This window comes from Sciurus vulgaris, assembly GCF_902686455.1.
Source record: "Sciurus vulgaris genome assembly, chromosome: 2".
Taxonomy (NCBI): Eukaryota; Metazoa; Chordata; class Mammalia; order Rodentia; family Sciuridae; genus Sciurus; species Sciurus vulgaris.
This window is the reverse complement of record NC_136462.1, coordinates 65519104-65537666: the sequence shown is the minus strand read 5'-3', so window position 1 is coordinate 65537666 and position 18563 is coordinate 65519104. Positions and strand designations below refer to the sequence as shown.

General features: G+C 48.8%; 1 protein-coding gene and 1 long non-coding RNA gene across 36 annotated transcripts in view; one reads left to right on the top strand and one right to left on the bottom strand.

The window, feature by feature from the left end:
* NKX2-1 (NK2 homeobox 1) overlaps window positions 1–9138 on the bottom strand; it is a 46952-nt gene extending 37814 nt beyond the window's left edge. For 31 of the 35 annotated variants that reach the window (XM_079119812.1, XM_079119830.1, XM_079119834.1 and 28 more), the window contains exons 1-3: window positions 7566–7710; window positions 7080–7465; window positions 1312–6168 (exon numbers count right to left, since the gene is read on the bottom strand). In XM_079119812.1, coding sequence (XP_078975938.1) covers window positions 5420–6168; window positions 7080–7465; window positions 7566–7705 — 1275 coding nt within the window. In that variant the 5' untranslated portion in view covers window positions 7706–7710 and the 3' untranslated portion in view covers window positions 1312–5419. Of the gene's footprint in view, window positions 1–1311; window positions 6169–7079; window positions 7466–7565; window positions 7856–8223; window positions 8454–8731 lie in introns of those variants that run through there. The other 4 variants (XM_079119837.1, XM_079119839.1, XM_079119838.1 and 1 more) reach the window with 4 other exon arrangements.
* LOC306649579 overlaps window positions 7700–18563 on the top strand; it is an 85177-nt gene continuing 74313 nt past the window's right edge. Inside the window, exon 1 of the long non-coding RNA XR_013760661.1 lies at window positions 7700–7777. This is a non-coding gene — a long non-coding RNA (uncharacterized lncRNA). The remainder of the gene's footprint in view (window positions 7778–18563) is intronic.

Below are 18563 nucleotides of genomic sequence, written 5' to 3'. Positions count from 1 at the left end.
ATTCTCTTTTAGAACATCTTAAAAATAGACACATGTGTAAGACAGTACATGTGTGTATATACTTCTACATATACCTACATTGACAGATATCTGTCGTAAGCAACCACTTATCCCTATATACAGAATAAGCAGAGAATCAGATGTAAATATTATGTTGGAGGAAGGAATTTTCTACTGCCTGAAATGTTTACATATATGTTTTATCTTTCAGGCAAAGTACTACATTGGGCAATTTATATTGCAGTGTCCTGTAAATTGCAAATATAAATTAAAAAGAAAACGTATTGAAATCTCACCGTTTCCAAAACTTTGCTACAACTCATAATTACAAAGGCCATAAATGTTTAGGAAGCAGAAATGAAATGGAAAACATTGTCAAATGTGGGGAGGGACAGAAGCCCTGAATACATAGGTACCCTCCAAACTGGGTATTAGGTCAGTATCAGAGAGAAAAGTAGCCAGCCACTTCAGCTATGGCTTCAGATGAGGCAAAAGCTATGCTGCCAAGTTACAGAGGCTGCTCTTCCTCCATTCCTTTAAGACTCATAAAAGAAAGCTCAGAAACAACTATTTGTGAGGGGGTTCATGCAGTCCTTGGGCTACCCCTTCAATAAAACACATACTTATTCCCATCCATGGCAATTCCTCCAGTCCCTTGGGTGGACAGCTTGCCTAGAGCTAGGTCACTCTTTCCAGAAGCCACTCACTGAAGAGGTAGAAAACTTTCCGTGCCCCAAGTTAAGGCAGGCTTGCAAACTGGGCCCCACAAAGGGTGACCTGAAACCTCAGGAACACAACTGCACAAGGAAGCACACACCAGTCAGGAAGACAGGGAGGGCCAAAGGAAGCTTTTCCTAACCAGGATCTGACCAAGCAAGGAAAACATTCAGCTTCATCCCTCCCAATATCCATGTCACTTCCTTCCATATTAAAAGAAAGACATCTTTGAAACAGCCAGCCAGCAAACAGCCTAAGAATCATATCCTCTCAGATTCACATTTCCCAATGGACTTGCTACTTCTCCGCAAATAAAATTGCCTGCTCACTGTTTCCTCACTCTAATGATGGGGGGGAGGTGGATTGGAGGGGGGAGCTATGTCTAGAGAGACCGGAGACATCCGATCAGAATTCAAGGCAGCTTCTCTCAACTCTCTTGTTTATAGAAAATGAATGTCTGCCTGGCTTGCTTTAGTTCAGGAAAGGGGTCAGTCTTTATCGGCACGGTCCGCACAGATTCTAGATTTTTTTTCCCTTATCTTAAATTGACCCGCTTTTAAGATAAAGACATAATAGAGAAAGTATTGACCTTACCTGGTCCCTAATGAGTTGGAAGTCAGAAAACCTCGCTCTCATTTCCTCTTATCTCGGATCGCCTGAGAAGAGATTCGCGCTACCTTTTGTGCACTTTCGCCTTGAGAAAGCCCCTCACCGACGCCCAGACGCCGCGGAGCGCCCGCGCTCGACGGGTTTGCGGCCTCCAAAGTCTGAGGATTCGTCCTGGGGTCTCAAAATCGAAGGCTACGATGACAGATCCAAGCATTGTCGCTGGAGCTCCCTAGCACAGCCCAGGCGGATTTAAAAATCCCTTGGAAAACAAGTCGTTCCCTATGAAAGGCCAAGCCCTAAGCAGTGGGAAGTAGAACTGCCTCCTGCTATGCCCTCCGACTGGAGCGCTCGGGGCCTCCCCCGCCCCCAGGACTAGGCGCCCAGAGCGAGTCGCGCCCAGTGGGCCCTGACCTGGCTTGGATTTCGCTTGCGGGCTCCAAACTACTTCCCATCCCGCCAGCTCCTATCCCGAGTCACTGCCGGCTCTGCTGGAGCACCCGATGCCCTCACCCGCCTCCCAGTCTTGAAGACCGCAGCTTGTGCCCCTCTTGTGGAAGCAGCAACACAGGATCCCTTCCTCCCCTGCTCTGGGCATCTCTGTTTGGTTCTTCTCGCCTCCCAGAGCCCAGTCCAGTCCACGGACCGCCATCTGAGAAGGCTGCTTTCCTTCCTCTCCAGCCCACAGGCCCACAGCTCGGGGTTCCCAGGCTGGGGCGGGGGTGGGTAGCCGCTTTGGGATGCTAAACATCAAACAAACCAAGCCTGGGGTTTCAGGCCCTGAAGCCACTAGAGCGGCTCTCCAGGGCTCTCGAGATAGTCCTCCTGTTTACATGGCCGCGTGGGGGTGGGGTGGGGGAGAGTAGGAAAGGGGGAGACGCTGTCTGCAAAATCTCCCCCATTCCTGGAGGCTTTGGGGCCTAGGTTTGGGTGGGGTACTTTGGAAGGGACAAAGTTTCTCACATATAGCTGAACGAACTGTTCTGCCCCTTCACGTGAGGGAAGTTTTCAACTCTTCCAGCACCTCAACGCCAGAGGCATTCCCAGAATACAGATTTCTCTTTAAGGGCGGCCAGAAACTACCTGGACCTGTGTTGCTGGAAAACTAAAATAAGAGACTCCAGACCCACCACCACCTCCTTCCCTAAAGAGACGTTAAAGACTGCGTTCCAGGGCTGCTTCCTGCAGCTGCGACAAATCCCTCCGCTAGGACCGAGAGCCGGTGGACCCGGGTTGATTGATGGCAAGAAGCTACGGAGACCCTGTTTGTCTAGGTCCCATCCGCAGACCCGGCTGAATTCACCTTTTCCCGGGACAAGTAAACAGACTTCAAACTAAGCCGGCGGGGAGAAGAATGTGTTTGATAGAAACTCCATCCTGTGCAAGCGTGATAAGGCCAAGAATATCACAGCACGCTAAAACTGTGACTCCCAGGAACCGACTCCCGGGTAGCATACATGCACAGCACAGTGGCTGCAGCGGGGCACTGCTCCACCATGCCTCAGTCCAGACTAGTGCTGGGCAGTGAGCTGGTGGAACTAAGCTCCCACCACCCAGAATTGGATCTTAGAGCCAAAGAGCAATTGCAGTGCCCACCTCCCTTGCCTAGTCACCCTGAACTGGGTCCTGGTCACAGAAGGAAAGCTGCCCCTTACAAAGCAAATGTTCAAACTTTTTGATTGTTTTCCCAAATGTGATGTCTGTGAAATTTTCCCGGAACCCGCACACTCCAACCAACCAAAAACCATCCTTTCAGAATCTCCATGTCCCGCCTGAATATGGGAAACTTATCTCAGTAGCCAGGCCTGAGTAGCCAGGGAGAAAACCCCCAGTTCTAAGGCACACAGGAGAGGTGTACCCTAGAAGACAGTGAAAAGGGCTGCTAGATGCCAGGCAGGCACTCCTGGCTTTCTACTTCATTTACAGAGTCCTGGGAATGAAGCTGCAAGATGTGATGTGGGTAGGAGAAGAGAGAGTTGGAGACTGAATGAAACGGAAAGGAAAGGAAGAAAAGAGGGATGGAGAGACGCAAGAGCAGAAAAAAGAAAGTTGAAAATCTAGGCAAGGAGTGAGTGCAGGCCAATTATGAATCAATCTTCCATAACAAATACTTCCAGACCTAGAGGAAAGTGCTGAGAGGGGCATCTGACTACAATCTTTTGGACTGCCTTTCCTCTGTAGTTTCATCAGAGGTGACAAGAAAGGGGTAGCAGCCCATCCGAGGTACTATAATTTTTCTCTCTGATCACAACCACTTCTTCTACCACCACCACCACCACCACCCTTGGCTCATCACAGAAACCTCAATAGGTCCCCCAACATGTGTAACCGAAAGCTGGGATCAGGAAATCAGAGATTGAAAAAAAGGAGCAAAAAATTATTATTTTTTTTTTGAGGTGGGGGCTGGAAAAAGCTGAATCACTGCAAAGATTTAGAAACCGGATATGGAAAACTCTGGAATAAAGAATGAAACCCCAGCTTTCAAAGTCCTGCTAGAGGTGTCCTCATTCTAGCCAACTAGTAAGACACACTCCAAGGCCAGAGCAACCAGGAGAGGAGGAAGTGGGGAGCTAGAGTGGGGACTGTTGCTGATTCCTGAGCAGGGATCACTGCTTCAAAGCCAAAATGACACCCTTAACGACTTCACTTTCGAAAACAGCTACCCTCCAAATTCTAACTGTAGAGGAGTTCGGTTGAGGATTATAAATAATATGTTTGATGTTCACATCTACAGAAATAATTCCTTCACTAAAAATGATAGCTCATTCAGGGTTATTCCAAATGATGTCCTGTCCCACTGTTTTAAAACATTGACTCAACTGTATAAGACCACAGTACCCAGTTTTGAGGTTTCTAAAAACAGAAGCCTTGCTTTGAAAACAAGTCCTGTGGTCTCTTTTTCTTCTTCTCTCCCTCTCCCTCCTGGTAGAAGTAGTTTAGTTTTCTGTCCTGTATTGCCGGTCCCAGGACTGCTCAAGATTTGGTTCCACTTAATTGCAAGGTAGAACAAAATTCCCTCTTCCTGTGGGACAGGAACTCTGGGCCTGGTCTCACCATCTGGTTCAGAATCTTTCGAGGTCAAACCCAAACAATTCAGATCCCATCAGGCCAAAGATAAGCCCCCACTGCTACCACCACCAAAAAAAGCTACTTAAAGTCAAATCAAAACCAAGCAAAAAGAAAGGTTTTTAATCAGAAAAAGAATCTTTTTAATTTGTATAATTTATTAGAAGCTTCTTAGGAACTATATTTAAGCCAAATATCTACATAAGTTACAACAGAAAAAGACTGACGCTGCAAATACCAAACTGCCAAATAATATACACAGATTTGTCAATGCCCTTAAAAAAATGAGGGGCTGGGGATGGGGAGTGGGTTTCTTTTTACAACAAAATGTACAGATTACTAAAAACTATGCATTTAGTCCAACTTTTGACAGCGTTTTACAGCTACAAGTTCACATCAAACATAAAACAATTTTCCAGAGGGGACGGTCTGGGGCTGAACCTATAGGGCCAGAGGGCGCCTGGGAGGAGGCACTCCCTTTGTGTCAGTGACAAGTGGGTTATGTCCAAGAATCTTTCCTCTCCCCAGCACCCGTCCTCCCTTCTTTAAAAAAAAAAAAAAAAAAAAAAAAAATCTGCTATTTACAAGAGAGCCCACTTTGCTGTCAGAGTGTACCCACAGTGAAGTTCGCTATCTTTATAGTACAGAGCCATAACAGTGTACAGCCCTCTCCAAAATGTGCCCCGCCCCAGCGTGGGAAATCAATTTGAATCACCGAAAAGACACCCCAAAGCTGTTCTTTCTATGTCCTTCTATGTTTAAAGACTTCGTGAAGAATTGAATTTGCTTGGCTGATTTTTATTTACTTTTTCTTTTTTTAAAAAAAAATCCACAAATTTTAGAAAGAAAGGAAGAGGGGGGAAAAGACGTCCAGCAGTTTGGCCTTTGTGTATTTTTCCTTGGTCTAAACGCGGACAGGTTCTTAAGAAAAGTAGAAGCGTGTGGAGCAGCGGGTGTATGGTGGTCTGTGTGGCGGGCAGAGGGGAAGCGGTGAGGCAGCGCGCCGGACTACGACGGGCCGAGCGTCCTCTCACCAGGTCCGACCATATAGCAAGGTGGAGCAGGACATGGTGCCATAGTCCGAGCCTGAGGAGTTCAGGTGGGACAGGCTGGAGACCTGGCCCTGCAGCGCTGCGGGACTGGCTGCGTGGTGCGCCAGGTCCGGAGACTGGCCCGCGCTGCCGGGCTGGTGGCCCGGGTGTGCGCCCAAGCCTGCGCCACCGCTGCCGACCGAGATAGCCGCTGCTGCCGCCTGGGCGGCCTGAGCCTGCTGCTGCGCCTGCTGTTGTGCATGGCCTTGTAGGCTGGCGGCGCCCGGCGCCGGAGCGCCAGCCTGGCAGGGTTTGCCGTCTTTCACCAGGACTGGCACTGCCACACGGCGCGGCGACTGCTGCTGAGCCTGCTGCTGCTGTGGGCAACCGGCGCCCCCGCCGCCACCCCCGCCGCCGCCGCCGCTGTCCTGCTGCAATTGCTGCTGTGCCGCTTTGTCCTTGGCCTGGCGCTTCATTTTGTAGCGGTGATTCTGGAACCAGATCTTAACCTGCGTGGGTGTCAGGTGGATCATGCTGGCCAGGTGCTCGCGCTCCGGCGCCGACAGGTATTTCTGTTGTTTGAAGCGTCGCTCCAGCTCGTACACCTGAGCCTGGGAGAAGAGCACCCGGCGCTTCCGGCGCGGCGCGCTGGGCAGCGGGGCCATATTCTTGCTCACGTCCCCCAGCGAGCCCAGGCCGCCCATGCCGCTCATGTTCATGCCGCTTGCAGGGCCCATGAAGCGAGAGACTGTAAGCGACAAACGCACAGCGTCGGCTGGGGCCGGGCGGGTTCAAGCCAACCCTACCTTCAGCGCCCTTGGCCCACCCGGTCCGCCCCCGACGGCGCCCTCCTCACCCAGGCCCGCTGCTCGGCCCCAGAGGTCTAGCCGCGCCGTCGAAGAGCGTACTGGAGAGCTCGCGGCTTCCACCCTGGCTACCCTCCCTCAGTACTCTTTTTGACCCAAAAAGCGCAGTGGGGAAAAGATCGCTTCTGTTCCTTTTATGCCCAAGCCCAATGTAAGGCACAGTGTTAGCCCGCCACAGGCGGCGGACTGAGCTCAGGCCCGGAGCTGGGGTCTAAGAGTAGACCCCAACTTTGGGAGGTAAGGAGAGCATGAGTGTTCACTTCAGAAAACTCAAGCTCGCAGACGTCTGGCCTCTGCTGTGGGTCCATCCTAGTGAAGGCACCTGCTCGGCCCATTTAGAGCCCCCTCCAGAACCGCGCGCCCTCCTCCCTGCCCAGATCTGGAAGAAAGCGCTCCAGGCCGAGTGCCTAAATGCGTCCCAGCAGGGCGGCCTAGCTCCTGGCCGAGGCCTCACCTCTCCATGCTCTGCTCACCCTTCCTCCCTGAACTCGAGGGTTGCTTTGATCGGCTCTCAGAGGTCTTGGGCGCGCAGCAGAGCTGCCAGTTGACCGCGCCTGGAGATGCTTAGTATAAGCACCTGTTCACAGGACCAGAGCTACCAAGTGCCTCTTCTTGGACCCCTAACCCAGCAGAGGAAAGAATCCCCACTCCTGCACCCATCTCCCTGGCGCCGCTGCCAGGATGCCCACCCAGATGCCTAGCTCGCTGCCGGCCCGCTCCGCTCCTTCCGGGCGGCTCTCGCCGCGCCTAGGGTGCTCAGCCCGCGGCCCCGCAGTGGGGCGGCCTCACTTACTGGCGGGGAAGCGCGGGTCTGGGTTGGCGCCGTACCATCCGGGGCCGGAAGCGCTGTTTCGCATGGTGTCCTGGTAGGGCGGCAGCTCGCTCATGTTGCCCAGGTTGCCGTTGCAGTAGCCCCCCACAGCGGAGTGCGAGAGCTGGGGCACCCCCGCCGCCGTCATGTGGTAGGCGGCGGTGACGGCACCGTGGTGCCCCACGGCGTGCTGCTGCATAGCCGCGGCCGGCGGTGCCGCCTGGCCCTGCCTGTACGCCGCCAGCGGAGCCCCGAGGCCGCCGCCCTCCATGCCCACTTTCTTGTAGCTTTCCTCCAGGGGACTCAAGATGTCAGACACTGAGAACGGAGTCGTGTGCTTTGGACTCATCGACATGATTCGGCGGCGGCTGGAGGAGGAAGGAAGAGGAGGAAAAAAAAGGGAGAGGGGGAAGGCGAAGCTTCGCTACTTTTTTTTTTTTCTCCCTTTGCCAAATATTCTGGTGTTACCTTAACGCCGATCTTGTTGGATGTACACGTAACGGAGTGGACCGAGTCCGCCTTAATTGGCTTGAGTGGAGGCTCGGGGGCTGCCTCGCGTTTGTTTTAGCCCGGCGCCAGGTTTTAGGCAGCCACCAGAGGCGGGGCATAAGCGCTAAAGCAACAAGACAATAGAAGCCTACATCTTGCCCGAGATAATTAGCTTACATGCTGATGACAAGGTAAACACCTTTAAGTTTCACTTGTCAGGATTTTTAGGTCTCAAAGAGGGAGGGAGGGAGGGAGGGGGAGAGAGAGAGAGAGAGAGAGAGAGAGAGAGAGAGAGAGAGAGAGAGAGAGAGAGAGAGAGAGAGAGAGAGAGAGAGGAGACCCAAAGCATTTCTTTCCCTCTCCCGTAGACACCCCCATCCCCATTTTTTGTGGGGTGCCGGCAGCGCGCGGGGAGGAGGCGGGGGAGGGGAAGGAGGAGGGGACCGAGAGCCGGGAAGGCAGGAGGTGGGGTGGAAAGTAGCCGAGGAGGAGGGATGGGGAGGAAGGAAGGTGAATACTGCTTTGCAACCAACTTGAGGAGTTACAAAGTGGAACCACTTTCCAATTCGGTCGGGGTTCCCCAGGAAGGGACAGGTCTTTAGGAGGAGGGGGCCAAGGGACAGGGTGGGGGTTTCACCTGAGCCTGCTGGGGCTGCTCCTCCCTCCCGCCGCGGCCTCCCAGCCCCGCGCCTTCCCACTGCCTCCGGACCACATCGGTCTTCGCTGCGCAGAGCCCCAGTTGCCACCAAATGAGCGAGCAAGTCTGGGGACGAACCCTGGGGCCGCACTGTTGGTCTACGTGTCTGTCAGTCTGTCTGCCTCTTCTGCCGCCGTCAGAGGGACACCTCTGCTCCCCGCCCCCTTTCCCCTTACCGAAGAGAATCCTAGCGGGCGGAGGGGGAGCTGAGTAAGGGAACGACTGCCGCCGGGAGGCTGTCGCGGATCCCCGCGCCTCCCCCACCATAGCTCAGGGCTTCTAAGCGGGCCAGCTCCCCCCCCCCGCCCCGCATCACACCCCACACCCCCGTGCTGACTCCCCACCTCCACCCCCGGTTGAGGCTAGCACACCAGTGGCCTCCTGTGCTGGGAAAATGGGAACCACAAACGTGAGAGTCCGTCACTGAAGTTGTCCCTGGTTGACAAACCTGGTGCCCCTGACCTTTGCCCATTGTCTGGACACTCAGGATTCTGGGGCTGGAACTGGTTTTCTGAGAACATCGTAGCCTCAGAACCCGAGATGAGAGCCTCTCTCTTTTCCCCTCGTGCTTCGGGAGGTCGCCGGCAACCAGCGGCAAGAGACTCCTCCCGTCTGTGGTCGGGTGGAACTGAGCCTTAACACTGGCGGGACCCGCTGACCGGGAGGGGGCGAATACCCAGGCGCTGGCAGTCTAGCGGGCGGGAGGCTGGGCTGAGGATCTCCTCCGACGGAGCTCAGCCATGCAAAAGTGCACTTGGTTCCCCGGGAATAACCAAATATCTTTGTTTAAAGTGGCTGCGTAAATGGCCAGTCGCTTTGTGGCCACGCTGGATATTAGTAGATGAGGATCATTCTGCTTCAATTGGGCACCTCTCATCCGGCGAGCAAGAAACTGCTTAGGAGGAAGTGGGTTTCCTGTCTGCGCGTTCCCAGGCTTCAAGTGTGAGCCCCGCGCCTTGAGGGTCCTTGGGCGCCTGGCGAGGGGGAGCTGTGGGCTACGCTCTCCAGCTGGGCCGGGGCGTCAGCCGCGATGCTCCGGCCGGCCGGGATCTGCAGCCCACCTGACTACCCAGTGGAACACTGCATGGCGCAGATCTTGAGACCGACTCAGACTTTCCCTCTTGGATTTTAAACGTTTTCATTGTTTGTTTTTGTTTTGCTTTTTTCTTTGGTCGTTTTAGTTTTCTCACCGCGCCCGGGACTGAGAGGGCGGAGCGCTTCCTGGCCCCACAGGTGCCTCCAAGACACTTCGGAGGTCAGTCGAAGAGGCTCCTCGAATTTGGTTTTTGTTTTCACATTTTCTTTTCCTCCTTGTAGTGAGGGAACTCCCAATAATGAACAAGCAGGTTTGATCTACTTAATTCAGCAGGTTAAACACCTTTTTCATTAATAGCAATTATATTAGTGAAAGTTGTTTGCTTTTTAAGATCTCAATCTTCTCCTTGAAGTGTTCTGTACTCCTTCAATACAAAGCCAACTTCTATACCAAAATTCGTTTTCCTCACCCCCTCCTCACCCCTACCTCACCTCCAGTCCTCCCACCTGGACCCTCGTTTTCACGCGGCTCCCACGGCGGCTTTGGGGCGGGCAACCCTGCGTTTTCGCGAAGGGATGCGCTTGCAACATGTGTGACTAAAGACAGGTGCGAAGCTAGGCTCTGTACTGGTCTTTCCCAGGGGCTTCTCTGGGGGGCGCTCTCAAGAACGCAGACCGCATTAATTGTGTTTTGGTCAACGTAGTGTTGACCAACGTTGGTGCAGGGAGGGGAGGCGTTGCTGAGTTCAAGTGCAAAAGACCCGGCAAAGCGGAAAGCGGATTTTGTCTGGAGGTGCAACCCAGAGGGTCCTACGTCCAGAAAGTGGTCTTATCCGGAAAGTGGAGTGGGTTTCCCAGTTACTCATCTTCTATCTCTTTCTCCTTCTCCATTATTTCGTACTTGGTAAATTTAAGAAACACCAAGTGTATAATGTCGTACACCTCTTTCAGTCTCAATGCCATTTGGAAATGAAGATAATTCTTCGAAATGTTTTTTTATGAGATTCAACTAAGATCCAACATATCAAAGTGCTTTCAAAGCCTTGACATTTTTTAAGCTTATTTCCAGAACCCCAGATTTCTGTAGTTATTGTTATGAATATACCCTCCCCTCTATAGGATCCCGGAACTGAGTGAAGAGTTTGATGACTCTTCCACAGCCCCTGGGTTGTGCCTCCTCATCCTTCGTCCCTAGGCTGTTTTCCATCCCCGCAGCAGGCCCTGGGCGCACGTGACTGGCAGCTCCCCAGCTGGCTTCGGGTAGAACCAGGGTCTCAGCTCTTGAAGACACCCTACTCTGAACCACCCGGACTTGGGAACCAGCTGCAGGCGGTGGTTGGGGGGGCGCAGAGCAGGAGTCATAGCTCCAGGGGCTGGATCGAACAATGGCTTCACTCTTTCTCTGAAATTAAGACTATCCTTCTACCTCTAGGTACCCGAGAGCTTTTCTCACACGCTGAACAGTCAGCGCTAGCTCTAGTCTAGACCTAACCTGGGACTTTGCTGCTTCCTCCCTGCATCCTGGGCCCCACACTTCTCTCCTAAGTGTGTGGGTTCATACAAATCCACTGCTCCGCATTCTTCTCCCCAGCTCGCTGAACTGCCAATAAGTCAAAGACTCACGTGCCTTGTGGGGAAAAGGCGGATATATGTATCTCTGGGCTTGTCCAAGCAAAGACCCTGAGAGTCCCTTCTCCAACCCTAACACCTTTTTATGACCAAAGAGCATTTTTCCTCCCACTTCTTCCCTGACTCATCCTGAATAGGGCAGATTAGGGTTAATCCAGCGTTTTCCCCCTGGCTGCCGGTTATATAGAGAATCCAATTTTTCCGGTCCCGGTCGGTCCTTGCGTCTTCCTTTGTCCCGCAATTAACTTGCTCCCGGGTGGAGTGGACGCGGTGGGGAACCATCAGAGCAGAGCCTAACGCTGGCCTCTCCCGGAGTTTTCTCAGGCGCGTCCTCCAACGACTGTGCGACTGCACCGCCCTCTCCTGCACAGCAATCCTCTGGGGTGAAAATGGGAGGCTAGGGCGCTGCCTAAGAAGTCCAGACTCCCTCGGAAGAAGAAAGTAATACCTTCAGGCCTTACGGGTGCAAGAACTCGCTATTCTGTAGGATCAAGCCCTACAGGTTGACACTGGTCTTGAGTACACTGCCTCCCAGGTAGCCGCTCTGCCAGGAGCTGCTAAGGCACAGGTCCAGGCCCTGTCCTAGAGGAGCGGAATGGCCATTAGCCTTTACTCACTGAGCAGCCTAAAGGAAATTCCTTTTCCTTCCAATGTCACTTTGAGAGACAAGAACAGAGAGATCATACGGAAGGCTAGTTCTGTAACTTGACGTGTGGGATGTTGAGGAAGAAACACCAATTCTCACCTCCCTGCTATCCTTCCCTGACTTGTTTTTTCTCTTTTATGATCCTTTAGTCATCCCTAGGACAATAAGTATGTTTCCTCTTGGTATTATTTTGCTCCAAGTTTTATCAAAATTCCTAATTCGTTCAACAAATATTCATCAGGCACTGTGCTAGGTTTGAAAATTCAGCCTTCAACAATCTTGATTCAGTTCCTCCCCATACAGAATTTACATATTAACAATAAATTTTCCGAGTAACATGTAGTTACTGTGTAACAAATGTTACTGATATCCAATTCAGATAGGCTTGTAATGAAATTTTGTATGTAGGTTTTTGCACTATTTCCCAAACTTCTAGTGCTCCCTTCCAGGTCATGGAATGAACCCTTGAATAAAAGTTAGAAGTATTGGAGTTAGAGTCCTGGCTTTACTAATTTCCAGGTGTGTAGTACTGCTCTTGTAGTACTACATCACAGCTTGGAGCAACCCCATCACAACCACATTAAATTGTTTCTGACTCCTGCTTTCCAGGAGAGACTCTTGTCTCAAGAAATGCTAAAGCCCCCAGTGCCTCAAGAAATGTTGAGTTAAGGAAACAAAACTGTTTCCTTAGCTGCAAAAATGGTCATAATCTGCCTTGTGTACCTTCTTGGATTATTGTGCTAGGGCCTCAGATAATTTAGGAAGAAATCATGTGCCTGAGTTTGTACATCTTTTAAGTTGTTAGTAAACAGAAGTTCTTACTTCTCACTCTGTATTTTGGGTTTAAAGGAACGATGAATAGAAGCCTCTGACCCCCTATGAGAAGCACTTGCTCCCCTGTGATGCTCCCATAGGTCTCCTTCAACTGTAGGCTCCACTCTGGGCTGAGATGGGCTCCCGAATGCCATGGAGGCAACGGAGCCCAGAGTCCAAGGCAGCCATGAAACCGGGAGCTGGGTTCTTCCCAGCCTAAAGATCCAAGAAGTGCCTTTGAAAGATATCTTCCTCACTTCTGCTCCCTGAGAGGTTTCACAAGAGTCCTTCCATCTGACTACTCACGCACCAGAACTGGAAGCATCCGGAGGGTGCACTGAAGGCCCGGCGTGCAGCAGGACAGCTTCCACAGAAGAGATTCCTTTACTGCTCCCTCTCTCCTTGTCCAGACCATCTAGGACCTTTGAGAGAGCCTTCCTTTTAGGCACGGGTTTCAAAAGTCGTGACCTCTTGGAAGACCGGGGATACAATGGGGTGCTGCGTGCGGGGAGGTGGCGGGGATATCTGAGGACGGCTCCTGCACAGCCCGCTCCTGCACTGCAGTTTCGTACGATGGAAATGGGGGTACTAGGGCGCTGCCAAAGAAGACCAGACCTCCTTGAAAGAAGAGAATAATGCCCTCGGGTCTTTGGGGGTGCAAGGACCCACTATTCTGTAGGGTCAAGCCCTCCAATAGGTTGACACTCCTGGTCTTTAAAACGGCCTGTTTGCATTCCACATAGTTCAAACATAGATCCAACTCCTCTCAGGTTATATTCAATTTTTCCTCTCTCCACCAACTTCAGGACGCCCCCTGGTGGGAAGCGGCTGGGGGCAGGAACGACTTTGGGGAATAGGTTGGGAAGCAAGAGAGAAGTGGGAACTCAGCACTGGACACACGCACCCTCTGAAATGCGGAGAAACCAAGATCCGTAAGGTTGTGGGACACCGGTTGGGGGACGCGGGTCTGAAGACGCTTGTGGATTCAGCGCGACCCCGAAGAGAAGGAGACAGGCATACCGAGAAATGGCTTCTTCCATGCAATTCTTCTTTACTGTTTAAATTCAGAACCTCTAAGCCGGCGAAAGAGTGGACGGTGACGATTCTGTGATACTCTGGGAAGCCCCCATCCTAAGGAGCAGGAACATCCCCAGAGGCTCTTTTAAATATGTGCAGCTCTAAGGAAAGTTTTACAGGTGCTCCTGAGATATAAATGACAGATTCTAGAAGAATCCTCGTGAGGGCGCCGCTCTCTCCCCCACCCCCTCCCCGGGCCTATACAGCCTCATTCAGTTTCAGATGGCCGAAATATGCAGTGTTTTTTCTGCCCTCCATCGACCATCAAACCGCGGTGCCAACAGTGAGCCGCCTCACCGGCCTTGAGTGTGCATTTCCCGCGGAGTTGCAGCCAGCGCTGGTGTTTGTTTATCCTCTTCATTCCTTCTCTTGGATCTCCCGCCTTTGCTCTTCCTGCTTTTGCCAGGAAAAGTTTCCGGTAGCGGCAGTATACACTGCAGACCCGCTCCGGGGCTCCGGGAGGTTTGGGCTTTTCTGTGACTTGACCTAGGCTAGATTGCTTCCTTGCGGAGGACTTGAGCTTTGACAGTTGCGGACCGAGGCAATCCGCAGCGCCCTCTACTGGCTGTATGGAATCTGCAACGTTAGAGTCATACAGGAGAATCTTTTTACTAGGTCCAGGACTAGGAAGACTGGTAGTGGTTAAGCTACCACTCGTCCACTCTAATTATTCACCATATTACTCACCCAACTGCATGTCAGAATTTCCCTAAGGGCCACCCAAAATTATTGCAATATAGATTATGATTGACTTGAGATCACCTAGCCTTCTGCACCTACTGTTTGAAAGACCCTCCCTTTGTGTAGATCAGGGTTATAGGAACTGTTGTGACACCTAAAGTTCTCATCTAATTATGCTTTGTCTTGGAATTTTTATGACAATTTACTCTCTGAGGATAATTGGACTTGTATTTGGTGGACAGTGGAGAGTAGCTTGCACTTTCTGCATTTCCAAAGCCTGGAGAAAGTGGTAGACTTCCTTGCTTGGCAGTCTAACATAAGGAAGTTTTGCCTTGTATTGAAGCAGTAGGATCAAAGCCCCTAGAAACTCTGGGACTAGATACAGTCAGATGGTTGTTTCCAGTCTCCAATTCCTGGCACCCATTCATCCAGGTAGTCTGTCCATCCAATTCTTCCCCCACTCTTTAAACTCTTGTCAAGACAGAATCCTCTCCATCTTCCCCATCCCATCCCACCCAATAAGCCTAAATTACTCCGATTTTGTTCTTTTCCAACTAACTAGAATGTCATTCCTCCCACTGTCATAACTAAGTCATGCCTTTCTTAAAAAAAAAAAAAAAAAAAAAAAAAGCCAAATTTCTCTTCCAGTACTAAATGTCTGACACACAGTAGCTCAAGATATGTCTTCAGAATAAATGCAAGAATCTCTGGTCACAGTAATAAGACAGCTCTTTCTAATAGGATGATTTGCTAATTGTATCATATGCATTTATGTTCTTTTTTGGTAGTCTGTAAGCTCTTTGATTTTAAGGGCTATGTCACCACTTAGACAATGTTCCCAGAAATGTACCCAGTGGTCTGAAGCATTTGATGTTATTAATCACCCCATGCTCAAAATTCTCTCATTGACTTTAGAGTCACTACTCTGTCATGGTTTTCTTCTGTCACTTGACATTTATTCTTAGAATCCATTGCTGTACTCCCATTCTGTGTACCCATTCTTTGACTGCCACCTATTGCTGATGGCTCCAAAATACAATATCTCTAACCAACCTTTCTTTAGAGCTTTTGACTAATATTTCCCAATCTGAACTTATGAACGCTGCACCAGTGCTTGCTTCTTATCTTCTGTTCTTTGTGTGTGTGCGTATGTGGTGCTGGAGATTGAACCCAGGGTTTTATGCATGCAAGGCAAGCACTCTACCAACTGAGCTATATCCCCAGTCCTTATCTTGTGTTCTTGATGTAAGTGATTGGCATGGACATATTCATACCCATTACCATTCCCACCACCAACTCCCCCAATAAGCTCCTGTATTAGTCAGCTCAGAATGCCATAACAAAATACCATAGACAGGTTGGTTTACACAATGGACATTTTTTTTTCACAGTTCTGGAAGCTGGGAAGTCTGCAGGTCAACAAGATTCATTTTCTGGTGAGAACTCTTCCTGGTTTGTAGATGGCTACCTTCTCCATGTGTTTTCACATACAGGGAGGGGGAGAAAGGAAAGAGAGAGGGAATTTTTTTTTTTTATAAGGCCAGAGCCTGGCAGACTAGGGTAGCACATGTGTCCTCCAAAATTTAGATATTGCCAGTGTGGTAGCATTAACAGGTGGAATCTTTAAGAGCTTATAAGGTCATGGGGCTTCTCCTTGGTTAATGGGATTAAAACTCTTATAAAATAGACTCCATGCAGCATTTGGCTAGCTTTCCCTTATGTTCTTCTACCATGTCAGGACACAGCATTTCTTCTTTCTGGAAGATACAGCAAAAAGACCCACAGAAAATGCCGGTGCTTTTGTCTCAGATTCATAGCCCCTAGAACGATGAGAAAAAAAATCTGTTTTTAAACTACTCAGTCTCAGACTTTCTGTTGTAGTAACACAAATGAACTAAGACACCTTCCAAAGAGTCTATCTTCAAATAGAGGTATGTTGGGGTTAAGGATTTAATATTAGAATTTTGGAAGGACACAATTGGGTCCATAGCCATTCCCAAGCCTTTCTCCTTCACTTAACTGATTATAAAGTTATTTCAATTCAGATGTCTCCTAAGTCCAGCCCCACTACCTCATAACCACTCTTCTTTCTCTGCATTAACCACAGCCATCCATCATCCACTGTCACATCTTTTATCTCTTGCTTCTACTATCAGCTTTCTCTGGTCTAATCCACAGTCCCATCTGTAGGACAGTCCAAACTCCCTTTCCAAACTACTTTCCCTTTGGCTCCCTGTCTAGCCCTTCACAGTTACTCTCCACCTGCTGTAAGTTTGTCATGTTCTTCCCCATTTCTGCAGCTTTACTGGAGTATAACTGATATGCATTAAACTGCATGTATTTACAGTATAGAATTTGTAAGTTTTAAATGTTTTATATCTTATAAAAGGTCATGTATATTTGAAATACATGATATATATACACACATAAGATTTTATAATAATATACATTATATACTTAAGTTAAATATTTCTTCCTGAGTGAATTTTGGTAGTTTGTATCTTTCAAGGAATTTGTCAAAGGTGTTGAAATTATTGGCACAAAATTATTCATATGAGCTAATTCCTTATTATCTTTTAATATATGTAAAGTCTTTAGTTATGTCATCATAACATTATTGCTGCTATTGGTAACTCATGTCTTCTTTGTTTCTCCCTCTCTCTTGATAAATCTAGCTAGAACCTCTCATTTCTCAATTTGCTTTGTGTTTCACTGATTTTCTGCACTGTTTTTCTGTCTTCCATTTCAATGATTTCTACTCCATCTTTACGTTTCCTTTATTCTGCTAACAGTGTGTTTAATTTGTTCTTCTTTTCCTGTTTTATGGAGACATGGAAGTAGAGGTTGTTGATTTGAGACTGTGGTGGTTTCCTGTGGTTGCCATAACAGATTACCAAAAACTCGAAGTCTTAAAAGAGCAGAAATTTATTTTCTCACAATTCTGGGGGTCAGAAGTCTGAAATAAAAGTATCAGCAGGATTGTACTCTCTTCAGAGATTCTGGAGTGATTCTGTTTCCTGCCTCTTCCAGCTTTGGGTGACTTTTGACATTCCTTGGTGTGACTACATTACTTCAACCTCTATCTCCATTTTCACATGGCCTCTTCTCTTTTTGCCTCTGTCTTATAAAGATGCATGTGATGGTATTTAAGGCCCACTTGGATAATTCAGGATGATCTTCTCATCTCAAGATCTGTGAAGATTCTTTTTCCAAATACTGTAACATTCACAGGTTCTGATGACTGTTTAAAGGTCACAAGTTGGCCCACTACAGAGACCTTTCTTCTTTTCTAAATATGTGTTTAAAACTACAGATTTCCCTCTAAACACTGATTTAATTGCATCCCATAAAATTTTTATTGGTTATGTTTTCATTTTTATATCAGTCAAAATATTTTCCAGTTTCCCTTTCGAGCTTTCATTTGACTTGGGTTATATAACAATGTTAATTTCCAAAAGTTTGTGTATTTTCCAGAGATCTTACTGTCATTGATTAGTAATTTGATTCTATTATGATCAGAGTCTTACTTATCAATGGAATTCTTTCAAACTTATTGACACTTGTTTAATGATCCAGAATACATTCTATCTTTTTAAAAAGAATGCTCACTCTGCTATTGTTAAGTGGAGTGTTCTACAAATGTCACTTATGTCAAATTGCTTCATAATATTGTCAAATCTTTCATGCACTTACTAAACTTATTTCTACTTGTTGTATCAATTATTCAAAGAGAGGTGTTATGGTTTGGATGTGAGGTGTCCCCAAAATACTCACGTGTGAGACAGTGCAAGAAGGTTTGGAGGAGAAGTGATTGGGCTACTAATCACTTGGTCTTACTAATCAGTGAATTAATCCCTGATGGCATTAACTGGTAACTGGAGGCAGGTGGGGCATGGCTCGAGGAAGTGGTTCACTGGGGCATGGCTATGGAGTATATATATTTTGTATCCAGAGAGTGGAATCTCTTTCTCTGCTTCCTGATCATCATATGAGGGGGTTCCCTCTGCCATACTCTTCTACCATGATGTCCTGCCTCACCTGGAGTCGTGTAGAATAGAGCCTGCTGTCTAGGATTGAGACCTCTGAAACTGTACGTCTTTAAATAAACTTTTCCTCCTCTATAATTGTTCTGGTTGGGTCTTTAAGTCACAGCAGGGAAAAGCTGACTAAAACAAGTGTTGAAGTCTTCAACAATAATTGTGGGTTTCTCTGTTCTCTTTATAATCCTATCAGCTTTTGCTTTATCAACTTCAAAGCCTTATTATTAGGCTTATAAACATTTAGAATTGTTATGTCCTCTTGAATTCAACACTTTGTTATTATGAAATGATCCTGTTTTATCCCTGCTAATATTCCATGTTCAAAAGTCTTCTTTTTATGATCATACAGCTTTCCTTTT